The sequence below is a fragment of the Cygnus atratus genome, chromosome 8 (genome assembly GCF_013377495.2).
Source record: "Cygnus atratus isolate AKBS03 ecotype Queensland, Australia chromosome 8, CAtr_DNAZoo_HiC_assembly, whole genome shotgun sequence".
Taxonomy (NCBI): Eukaryota; Metazoa; Chordata; class Aves; order Anseriformes; family Anatidae; genus Cygnus; species Cygnus atratus.
In genome coordinates, this window is record NC_066369.1 from 15461701 (window position 1) to 15474870 (window position 13170).

General features: G+C 38.6%; 1 protein-coding gene across 1 annotated transcript in view; it reads right to left on the reverse strand.

The window, feature by feature from the left end:
• The window catches only part of HMCN1 (hemicentin 1), a 203689-nt gene that overhangs the window by 80953 nt on the left and 109566 nt on the right, over positions 1-13170 (reverse strand). Inside the window, exons 37-42 of the mRNA XM_035537930.2 lie at positions 12007-12108; positions 10410-10586; positions 7473-7624; positions 6573-6696; positions 2422-2597; positions 738-834 (exon numbers count right to left, since the gene is read on the reverse strand). Of these exons, the coding sequence (XP_035393823.1) occupies positions 738-834; positions 2422-2597; positions 6573-6696; positions 7473-7624; positions 10410-10586; positions 12007-12108 (828 nt within the window). The remainder of the gene's footprint in view (positions 1-737; positions 835-2421; positions 2598-6572; positions 6697-7472; positions 7625-10409; positions 10587-12006; positions 12109-13170) is intronic.

Sequence of the window (13170 nt, forward strand, 5' to 3'; positions counted from 1 at the left end):
TTAGCATGGGAATATCACATGGCCTTGTATGATACTACAATATTGACCCCCTAATTTAAACACCAAATAAATAATGACAATGTTCAGTACTAAGAATTTTAGTTTCATCATTACAAACCGTGTTAGCTAATTCTAGTTTCGTGATTTAAAAGCAAGAAATTAATTTGCAATAGCAAATGAGGTGTATTTCAACTGGTATACAGGGAGAAAGTAATGGTGCCAGAAAAGCTAACCAAAATCAATGGTTTAAATAAACATCATATGCTACATTGATCGTCTAGTCACAGAAACATTGTACTAATGCTATTACTATGATTTAGTCCTAGTAATTTTGCCAAGCAAACAAAGCTAGGTAAAATAGTTCGGTTTTCTTTTTAGATCTGAATTTCCATGCTTCAGCATTTAGAAAAGTTGGAGGTTGTTAAGTTACTCTATATGAGTGCACAAATAGGAGCTGGATACAAAGCCAGTTAGTTTCTGCTCTAAACTATCATCATGCATGCAAACCCAATCTGACAAAAGCCTACAAAGTAGCTGGTATTAATTTAGAATCTAACCAAAGCAATTTGGAAAATGCGTGCACTTTCTTTAGACTGTTAACTACAGCAAATATAATAATGTCACCCTGCACGAACCTCAGCATTTATGTATTTATGAACTACAGAAAATTTCAGTGTCTCACATCATAACTCCACTCTGAGCTCCATTCCCATTCCTGGAATAAGCTTAAATCTTACCCCAAATATTAACATTATAGTTCTTTTCAGTTTTTCCAGCAACATTTGTCGCTTCACAAGTGTAACGGCCAGTGTCCTGTACTTGAGCTCCTTCAATCTAGGAAGAAAATAAAAATCTGGGTTTTTTCTTCTTACATTGTTGTACAGGGAAGTTACAGGGAGAGGTTGCTCAGTTTTTTTGTGTTGCTATAGGTCACAGCCAACATGGGTTCACAAGGGGTAGGTCCTGTTTAACAAATTTAATTTCCTTTTATGATAAGATCACCCATCTGGTCAATCAAGTGAAGCCAGCTGATGTAATCTTTTTGGGTTTCAGTAAAGCTTTCAATATGTTTTCCCATAGGATCCTACTGGACAAAATGTCCAGCATACAGCTAGATAAAAACATCGTACAATGGGTGAACAATTGGCTGATGGGTAGGGCTCAAAGGGTTATGGTAAATGGGGTTACATCAGGTTGGCGGCCAGTCACCAGTGGGGTCCTCCAGGGCTCCATCTGAGGGCCAGTTCTTTTCAATGTTTTCATAAACGATTTGGATGTAGGACTAGAAGGTGTTTTGAATAAATTTGCTTATGATACTAAACTGGGAGTTGTTGTTTACTCTGTTGAGGGTGCAAAGGCCTTGCAGAGAGATCTGGACAGATTGGAGAGCTGGGCGATCACCAACTGCATGAAGTTTAACAAGAGCAAGTGGCGGGTCCTGCACCTGGGAAGGAGCAACCCTGGCTATACGTACAGACTGGGCGACGAGACGCTGGAGAGCAGCCCCGCAGAGAGGGATCTGGGAGTTGTGGTGGATAACAAGCTGAATATGAGTCAGCAGTGTGCCCTGGCAGCCAGGAGGGCCAACAATATCCTGGGATGCACCAAGCACAGCATTGCTAGTCGGTCGAGGGAAGTGATTGTCCCGCTCTACTCTGCACTGGTGAGGCCTCACCTCAAGTACTGTGTGCAGTTCTGGGCACCACAGTACAAAAAAGACGTGAAACTGTTGGAGAGTGTCCAGAGAAGGGCTACAAAGATGGTGAAGGGCCTAGGGGGGAAGACATATGAGGAGCATCTGAGGTCACTGGGCCTGTTCATCCTGGAAAAGAGGACGCCAAGGGGAGACCACATCGCGGTCTACAGCTTCCTCGCGAGGGGGAATGGAGGGGCAGGCACTGATCTCTTCTCTTTAGTGACCAGTGACAGGACCCGAGGGAATGGAGTCAAGATGTGACAGGGGAGGTTCAGGCTGGATATCAGGAAAAGGTTCTTCACCAAGAGGGTGGTCGCGCACTGGAACAGGCTCCCCAGAGACGCAGTCACAGCACCAAGCCTGTTGGAGTTTAAGAAGGGTTTGGACTGTGCTCTTAGTTATATGGTCTGAATTTTTGGGTAGACCTGTGTGGTGCCAGGAGTTGGACTCGATGATTCTTGTGGGTCCAACTCGGGATATTCTATGATTCTAAGTTTCAATTTTTATGTTTACATCTATCTCCCTAAATATTAGTAACAGAGGAGCACTCCTGCAAACTCTCTATACAAACATCTAGTTGTCTATGATCTCTCAGTCCTTATCTACAGCTCTCTGTTACACCAGAGGGCCTGATGTTACCCAGCCTCTAACACGTACCTAGCACCCTCACGATGGGGATACTCCCCAGGAAGCGATCACTGCTGGAGCCTGACCACCCAATTTACCTTCAGTACACTTCCATCTTCAGAGATGCTAAGACCTGGTTTCTTCAGCAAGGGTCGTCCATCTTTGAGCCATGTCAGCACAGGTGGGGGAACAGCATTGCTCTGGCAGAGCAGCTCCACTGCTTCGCTGATGAGCACAGAGACATTTTGTTCCTCTCCCATGATGTTTGGTGGAACTATAGCAATAAATCAAAACAAAGGACCTTTGAGCATTGCAGACTCCCCAGAGTAAGACATACTGTAGAGCTAGCAAGTCTTCATTTAATGAAAACAAAATGGCAGTTACTACCTTTTTGACATAGAACGTAAGTTTCCTTTAGATCTCAACAAGCACCAAAATAATTTTGTTACCGACAGAATATCCTCTACACAAGATACATGCTAGTAAAATATAAACGACAGAGAAATTGTGTAGGTAAGCCAAGACTTGCAGAAAAATATATTTAGAAGGGAAAATCACCATTATATAAATATTGGAGAAATACACCCCTGCTAAAATCACACACACACACAAAAAAATAGAGTTAATGAGCATAAAGGTTCACAAGATAATACTCAAACCAAGAAGGTTAAAATGTCTTAAACTGTTCCAGACAATGCCAGCATGCATAGTTGGCTCTAAGGAGAACTCTAAGAATTTTGTCCAGAGATGGCCAAATACAGAAGACAGAATGAGAATTTACACGTTTCCAGCCAAGTGAATGGGTTAAGAAATTAATCATCAGTGAGTTGTAATTTATTATTACATTATTGTCTATTTGTTTTCTGTGGTGTCTGCTAGCTAATTATTGTGATTGTTGGCACTGAGCACTATATTTAAATTTGTGCAACAGTTGCAGTGACAGCAAAAAATTATCACACATTTCCAAATTACAGGGTAGGAATATCAGCTTTTGGAACAAAAGTTGTCCATGTAGAAGACAAAAACGCTTCCGGACATTGAAATTGCAGCCCATTAGCTGTTCTCAAGTGGTATAAAGATTCAAGAAAGTGAATACTTTTCCCTCATTTTAAAAATTAGCTGTTTTTTCCAAAAAACAAAGCAACTGAGAAGCAATTGAGAACTAAACCTTGGAACACAGCACGTGAGCAATTTTCCATTGAGAAAGTATTCATGGCTGGAGTTGAAAAGAACTCCCTAAATCAAGGAGGAAATATTACACTGACAAGATGAGGTTAAATTAAAAGATTAATGACTGAAAACTCTTTGCAGTCCATGGCTTTGTATCAGTATTCACAGCTCAACCAAATGTTCTTTGGTAACAGCATACTGCACCACTGATCACAGATTTTCAGACTCCCAGGCAGCTTTGAGTCATTGACAAAACATTGCCACAGCAAGAGTTTTAAAGTATTTCAGCCTGAGATACACACACACACTTAGAAAACGGTGAGAGTGTAGTAGGCTATCATGCTCTGCGTTGTTGCTGCTTAGTAGCAGCTCTCCACTGGAAGTTCCCTTTCCCAGATCAGAGCCAGTGGGACAATATCTGGGAGTGCTCATAATAAACTCAGTACATCACTAACAGCAAACTAAGAGCAGAAGTGCTTTTACTGGGCTGCTCAGACATGATCCAGAAGAGACTCCTATTTGTGCTCTTAATGGCATGTATGTTCTTAAATCCTTATGGCAACCAATAGGGATCACCTTTCCTTTCTTGCAATTTAAAAATCTAAGGCACGCTCATTACAGACTCTTGACATTAAGGCAACATTAGGTTTGCAATTTAAGATTTACAAAATCAAAACTTCTAGCAAGAATTAATTCATCTAGTTACATATAACTGGTGAGATTTTTATACTTGCGGTGTACTAAGACTGTTCAGTTCACCCAATAAAATGTTGACCAGGGCCAAATATAAGAGCCCTTATAGTCACATTTCCTTTACTTTTTATCTTTGCAACCCGTTAGTCCAAAAATTGCATGTCTGATTGCCCAAAACATACGGGTATCGAGGGAAGCAGTGGGACTGTCCATGAGAAATACTCCGGGCTTCAATTTGAACAAAAAAGATACTGAATTAATTAGCACACATGAGATTATAAAATGTCCCAAAGCGGTACTCAGTAAACCAGCAATACAGTTCTCAAGATGTCCTGAAAAATAACACTAACAATAAAGCTTTGTTTTTCTTGCACAGGAAGTACTCAGCAGAGCAGCTGATTTCACAGTTTGGAAATAATTTAGGGAAAAGTCTGGTCTCTGTGGATAAGAAATAGAGTAACTGAAAAAAAAAAAATCTGTTTATCTTACTTTCTTTGTAGAATTCACAAAGGCCTAGATTCTTTACGAGTGTTGTGGAACTGAAAATTGGAAGCTGATCCATTACTGCAGAAGGCAAATTTATTTCCAAACATTTTTCCACCAATTACTTTTCCTCTCAGCTAATTGAATTGAAATGTGTTCAAAAGGAAATTGAGTTTATGAAACACAGAAAGACAGATACTACATCATTTGTTTCTGAAGGAATAAGGTTTAAAATCAATCTAATTATGCTCATGGCAACTATACATTATCCAGGTTGTTCCAACTCCTAGACTGGCTTAGTGCACCACTCATTTCTAACTACCTCAGCACCAAAAGCATTCCAAATTATTTTCCTCCTGTGACTTCTTAATTAGACTATCCATATGAGGTTAAATCCCAAGAGTGATATTACTTTTTGGTGACAGCCTCACTCTAGACAGCCCTGCAGCTGAGCTCAAGCCTGGCCAGCTTCTGTTACAACAGTAATTGCAAACATACACAACTTCTAACTCACTCTTTTCATTTCATCTAGCTAAAAGGGACAGAGGTTCCAAAAATAAAAGAAACAATAAAAAAAACAATAAGAAGATCCATGCCATTTCTGCAGTTATGCATACATACACACCTGTCCTCAAACTCCAAAATGTACTTTAATATTCCTTGCTCTAGATTAAAATGTTCTAGCCCACTTTAAACTTGAACTTGCTGTGCCAGAATCCTGACTTTCTGAACTGCCTCTTGCAGATGAAAAAAGTAGCCATGACTCAAGTCACGAGTGAGTATCCTAACCACAATGCCTTTACAAGTCTATTCTGAAAGCCAAACTTGAAAACAAATAACCAAACTGTTCCTATTTGCCTAAGGAAACATCCAAACTCCTAACTCCTCTTGCAAGATTTTCCAGAGAGTCTGCTTACAGTTGCCATTAAGCTAGAGACTGGCAGACCAAAAACAGTTTTCTCCCAGCTGATCTATAAAAAGTAAAAGAGAACCCACAAAGATTCTTTTATTCCAAAACCTTCTCTCCATATCTGGTACCGTAAGATTTCTAAAACAAGTGGCAGATCATTGTTCATCCTCACCCAGCTGTCCAGGGAAACTTAAGACTTGCTACCATCAAGCTCCCTGGCTTCTCTCCTGGCAGTACGTTATGCTCTTTGGTGTGTGTACATCACCAGTGATCTCTAAGAACAAAATATGAAAAGGCATCTAAAACCAGTCTCAAGAATAAGGAGGAAGCTGTAAATGTTACACAAAATGAGGAGGAAGGATGAATTTACATGAGTTCAGTCAAAAAGAATTCAGAATTAACTGCTTGACACAATTTGGAAAACTAGCAAAGCGCAATGGCTAAAGAGATACATGTCCTGCTTCTTGAAAGAGACAAAGTTGACTGGTCGGGCTCAATATAGCTCAATACAGCGTCATTGTTAGCACTAAAAAAGTCACCACCATTTTGGCAGGTGTAGTAAGGGCCTGAAAACAGAATGGAAACTTGAGATGCATACGGCAAATTCACACCAACTCATTCTGGTAAAGACAACTGAGCTCTGGCCACAATAACATCTTTTGTCCATGTGATTTACATGTTATTCACACAAAGACAAACATATTTTCTCCTAACATTTATAAATGAGCCTGTGTGTATGAAACATATAAATGCATTGCAACTATGTTTCTTCAAGGATACAAAAAAGAACAGACACCCATACTTTAATACGTGTCTGTATGCATATATAAACTTACATACATGCACATACAAACACCTCCTGATCCCTTTGTCTTTCATTATGAGTTGGAACCATTTTTCTTTAACGTTGTTAACCATCTGGGCCACATTGTGTTTAACTAAAGCTCCATGAGCGGCTTTCATTATTCAAAAAAGATTGTCAGAAAATCTCACCATAAACTCTGAGATCAATATCTCTTTGACTCTCGCCTGCAGCATTCACTGCAACACAAGTGTATTTTCCTGTGTCACTGATCTGAGCACTGGTCAGTGCCAGGACTCGGCCCCCAGACAGAACCTGCAATAGAAGCACAACACATTCAGTATACATGCCTCAAAGTGAAACAGAAGCAGAGAGAACCATTAGGTTTCATTTCAAAACAAAATACTTGTTTTGCCACTGCTTCCTACAATCTATATTTTTACCTACACTCTTCCCTGCACTCCATTGTTCTTTTTTTCATCAAGACATGCAAAAGCAAAAGTCTAACTTTACGCAAGTCTTCAGAAACTCCTGGCACTTAAAAGTCTTTGTAGGATCTGGACATTCCTCCCTCTCATTAGTTTCAAACTTTGTCACATCTTCTGTTTGTGCCCCAAATGACCCAAAGACTTACACAAATTTCCCCTCTCTCCTTTCAGATCATAAAACTGGCTTTCAAAGAGCAGCCATGCTTCCTCCTTTTAACTTAGAAGCATCTCCTTGCATCATAGTCTTCTTTTTTCCTCCCAAATTACTATTTTTTGTAATGAGATATTACCCAATCTTGGACTCTATGGATCTCTTCAGGATAGAAATGAGGTCCAATTTACTCTTGTTATAGTGAAAAACTTGCCTATCCATACTTTTACTCAGTATGACATCAGCTGAAGGAACCACCATATTTCAATATATCCATAATGAGCGCACTTCACACAATAATTACTGTAAACATGCAACAATATCCCAGAGCAAAAAGCCTTACGCTCTCATTCCAAAACCTCCAAGTTTTTCTGTTTCATTAAACTGCACAAGTTTTAAAGTCTCATACCAAAACAGGAAACAACACAGATGGCAGGATTTGAACCCTGTACCTGGAGTCCATCGCTAAAGCTGGAAACAGGGCTACCATCTTTCAGCCACGTCAGAATAGGCGCGGGGATGCCTCTTGCTTCACACTCCAGTCGCACTAGATTATTAACCACCACTGCCACCATGTCATTGCTGCCAGAGATTGATGGTGGGACTGGAAAAAGAAAATAAATCTGGAGCTGCTATGTAGGAGCATAAATCACAATGAAATTAAATGGGATGCTTACTTTTGGACATTGTTTCTCTTCCTGCAAGCACTCTATTGTTGGAAAGATTTCTAACGTTACCACTACTGTCATTTGTTTGCTCTTTGCCAAATACTGCTCTTTATTGACCTAAAAAGTCAGATAATTTCAATGAAACTACTGTAAGCAACGGTAAGCATGACTGGGCCCACAGCCCAGAGGACAGCTGTGAAACCCAGGAACCAGAACATAAAACCTGAAAATATTCCTTCAGACTTTTATAACATTCCATTTAGACCTCGTGAAAGGCATTAACAGTGGTGGAGATTAAAGAGGGAAGTATATAAGATGAACTGAATAAAGCAAATACATGCACAGAGTAATAAATCAGCCTTGCAGAACTTACGTGAACATTTACCAGATCAACCTGTATAACATCTGCCTGATGATAAAAATCATCTCAATGGTACATCTCAAAACAATTACTTTAGGTATAAGGTCTAGCACATTTTGCAGCACTATGCTGAAACAGGAGACAGGAACATATCTAATATTTCCAGTATATTTCTTTTGTTATTTCTATGGTTCTTTCATTCGGGCTGTTCATCAGTAAGCAAGTGTGGGTGTAGCACTGATGCATGGTTATGGAAAGAAAACAGCTTTGAAATCAAAAAGCTGTTTTCAACATGCGATCAACATTTGCATTTTAATGTGTAAGTGTTGGAAAAGGAAGATGTTTCATTTATCAGGAGAATTAAAGCTATTATTTGCTCCTACCACTTAAAACTTAGTGATATAACTTTACTTTCGCTGTCAGTCACAAAACATAATACTTGAACTCCGAGAAAAAACATTAGACTGGTGTGTTCTACTCATATATATCCTATGCAAGAAAAAAAAAAGTTCAGAAACTCTTTAATGAAAATAAGATGTGTTAATATATTCAACAATCTGTGACAGCCTGTAACTCAGACTACCTATCCTTAGATAAATTCCAGTAATAGCAGAAAAGGTAGGAAAAACACAAGTGTGATTTTACAATCTTTTTTCCATATATATGCACAGTTTCCCCATTTCATTTCAATAGCATTCATTGTTCTCTAATGCCTGAAAAAGTTCTAGTGGTGAGAAAGGAGTGCAAAAATCTTAATACAATGACCTTATCAGAATAAACTAAGCTGGAATTCAACCTGCTTCCTTTAAACAGACCTGCCTAGTTTCATTCAGTGTTAAGCCTGCAGTATCAGGCTTTGTTTTAATGCAAAAATCAGTTAATAATTTCTACCATAGCTACTGCACCCACATCAGTCCATTAATAAGAGAAGTTGTTGAATGCAACCAACAACCGACCAAGATAGTTGCTTACTCACAATGCCAGCTGCCACACAAAAATCTAGAGCAGGCTTTCAGTAAATGCAGTGCAACTTTCTGTGGCTGACACTTCAGAGTTTGTTCTCCCTTTAGTAGTCATTCTTGCTTCTACTATGAACAGAAAAGAAAGCTTTCTCTTATCAAAATCAAACTCTAAATAAACTTGATGAGAACCTTGTTTCTGTGAAATCCAAGAAGCACTCCATTTTAAGCCCTGTACCACACAAGCTGAATAAAGTAGGTTCATGGATAACTGTTTCAGCTTCCTTTGATGCAATTAGCACTGGCTGCAACTGCATATATCTTATTGTGGAAGGGGATACAATTTTATTTGTCCTGTCTACACAACTAAGTCAGAGAGTATGAGTTCCCCAGAAAACTCTGTACATATCTGCTGAAATTCCACCACCCATAAGACAACACGCATATACTTGGGAGTTATTTTTCATTTCTTGGTCTAACCAGAATAATGACCTTGGCTCTAAGTATTTCCTGGGAATTAATCACTGGGTGGAGTTAATTGCCTTTGACCATGTCTTGAGCCATCAGTTTTTCCCATGATGGTCATTAATCCCATGGAAATGTACTGCCCAACTCCTTATTTGTTAATTAACTTTAATAGGAACTATATACTGGGTATGCATATGAGTTGGGGACACTGGGCCAAATTTGGGCCGCAGTTTTGCATGGAAGACTCCCACTGAAAACCAGTTACATGCATATGCACGTATCAAAGATAAGAATTTGGATCGGGGCCTGATCCTAAATCCACTGAAATCAGTGGGAAAGCTCCAATTTGGCTTTTGACCAGGTGTCTCATGTCTATAAACACCCACACTTTCACTTCATCTTACTAGACACAGTATATTTTTCTTTAAGACTCTTGGATTATGAAAGAACATTTGATTTGTGTCCTGTCTTTATCTACTGTAGGTTTTGAAGTCATCCCCAGCAAAACGCAGCAATTGCAAGTCCTTCCAAATTAAGTGGAATATAAATACCTTTATATATATATATACTTATATTGGATTTATATTTACATATAAATATATTATATTTATGTTTGTATTTTATAAATATTTTATTTACATTATCTCAAGTGGTAATATAAATACCTTTTCCACCAATCTGGTACCTCTGCTCATTCTTCCTAAAATTGAATTCCCTTACCATATCTTCCTAATATTAAAAGCACGCATTCTTAGTATTGGTAAAACAAACCAACAAACAAAAGAAGAGTAAATTTTCTCACATTGACCCCTGCCATATCTCTTCCAGTACAATGGTGTGCTGAATGATGGTAAGACTCCTAAGCAGGCTTGAAACTTGAAAAGAGTAAAAGTGGTGCACGTAGGTGTTTTTCACAAGTTTTGCAGTACTCACCATGAACCTGAAGATTGTAAAACAACTCAGCTGAGCCTGCAGCATTGACAGTCACACACTTATAAATGCCGGTGTCAGAGATCTGAGCACCTTCAATCTGCAGAACCTGCCCTCTGTTCCGGAAAGTGGCACTTGTAGCACTGGTAAGTGGACGATTGTCTTTGTACCATGTGATAGCTGCATAATGAAATAGGAAAGTTGTCACAAGTATTCCCCATTACAAACAACAGGACCAAAGATTCTTCAAATTTTCCATCTGAATTTTCAGATACATAAAACCAACATTTACAAATCAATATATACTTATTATAATTAATTAAAGTAAAAAGTAGCTAGGAAATGAGAAAATCAGCACAAAACATCTGTGCAAAATACTAACTATGCTTACAGGTCTCAATAGCAAACTTGAAACTATCATACATGCACACCACGTACTTATGAAAAAATGTTCTGAAGTTAAAAAAAATATAACACAAAGCATACTTAAAGGGATCTACTCATCTCATACTAAGGTCAACAGAAGCTGTTTAAAAATACACAATAATATCATTTTAACCTTTTACCCTAAAGTACTGCTACACTAAACCGAACCACCTGGAAAAGTTTATGGAGTCAAAACATGAACAGTCAAAACAAAGGTCATCTTGGAGGCTAAAAAAATGAAAACAAAAACTGGAAAACCAGTATTATTTCAAAGCAATATATTATAGGAACCTAAGAAAAAATGAGGATTTTTTGCATCTCAGCCAAAAGATGGCACCCTCTATCAGCACAGTGCTGGTGCTAACCAATGCTTTACTGGCATCGCTTCACTCTGCAGTTACATGAAACTGCTGCTTACTGAATCATTTTTTGTAACACAAGTTTTCTGTGAAAGACTCTCATTCAAGAAGTAGTCTGGCCTGACTGATGAACAAGGCTGTGTGCAAGGTTATAACTACACAAAGCATGAATAAAATAAACCACAAACACATATATAGGGCCTGGTTTTCAAAACTGAGAGTATAAGGAGAACCCTGAAAACCCTGAAAAAAAGTATAATCTTATCATCTGGGTAAGCCACAGAAAGCATGGCACGCACACACAAAACATTTGCATTTACGCATGCCAGGGGCCCAAACCAAACAGAGATTCCTGTAGATTTCAACAGACTTTAGATAAGGTTCTAGATATGGCCCCACTTGACAGGCACACTCAATACTAAAGTTATTGTTTTAAGTAAAAGACAGTTATAGTTATTGTTTTAAGTTTGCTCTACACTATAAAATATTGACCCGATGAGTAGCTGTTTAAAGCGGATTTTGTAGAAGACTAACCATATTATTGCCTATGGACCAGGCACTGCTGTATGCATAAGGGTGTAGTTTATCCTTCTGGTTTTGATTTATTTTACTAAAAATAGTGAATTCCCCAATATTTATTTCACATCACTCAATATATTGACATTTTCCATCATACAGCGTTTAATACTTCATAGCTAGCTTCAATACCACAAAATTAACTTCATATTCAGAATACCCATTATTTTCAAAAGACATATAAAAGCGAATACATGCTATCAGACTTTCTTCATGTTCTCAAAGGTACATGTGCATACCTGGCAGAGGGTTCCCAGATGCCCTGCATTCAAGATGGATTGGATTATTCAGGACCACTGTTTCATTTAACATTTTCCCTGCATCCTCCAGACTGGGTGGTTCTGGGAAAAAACAAAAGCATTAGGTTTTCATTAGTTCAGCCACCCAGTTGGCAAAACTTACAACCGCAAAGTAATCTGCCTTCTGAGAAACTCTAGGCAATGAATTGCCCAAGCTTTAACTAACTACTGGGTGACTAAGAAATTTCTCAAGAAACTGCACCTTTGGAACTGGACTACTTTCATTATATAGCCTCATTAGTGTTAAGAGGAATAAAATGTGTAAAATGTGGGTGTTTTCTGGGGGGCCAGGGAGGGAGGGCAGGGAAAGTGATTCTTAAAAATGGACTTGTAAGAAATGGGTGCACAACACAGAACAGCAGTTCTTCTAAGGTGGCCAGGTCACTTGAACTGGTAATATTAAACTGAATGTTGTACAGTGTTTTAACAAGGCAAGACTGTATTACTGGTATCTATAAATTTGGAATGTGCCATAAACACCAGATAATGACACTCTGAACATGAAGATCACAAGCAAAATTTGTGAGCATGGGACTGACACCAAAATCAACTATGGTGCAATTACCACAGTATAAGATGAGTACAGCTTCTCTTTCCAAGTCTCATTCAGGGAGATACTGAAATCTTATTTCTGTTTCAATTTAACATTTCCCAGTGACTGACTCTGTTTGACACTTAAAGTCCACATAATCATACTCATGAACACTTTGTCACAGTCCATCATCACACCTCCCGTATCCTTTGAGGACTGGGTCACATCAAGCATGCACAATACTTCATGACCACTTCTGAGGTAAATATACGTAAATCATGGTGAGAGCATTTACCAAATTCATGTGCAAACAACAGCTTCTGAAGTTTCCCTGATTTCTTTTGACTTGTTTTTAGCTGAAAAATAAAATTGTTTTTAGACAGTCTAAAGAGTCGTCACGTGAGAGAATGTCTCTTTCTCAGAGAAATTCATGTAGAATTTCCCCTTTGCAAGTTCACGGGCAATGCCATTTTCTCCAGGAGATTTAGATTAAATTAATAATGCCAACGGTGGTACAACAGGTCTTGATTCAGAAACATCGAGTACACTTCTGACTGTCTTGGTCAGAAAGG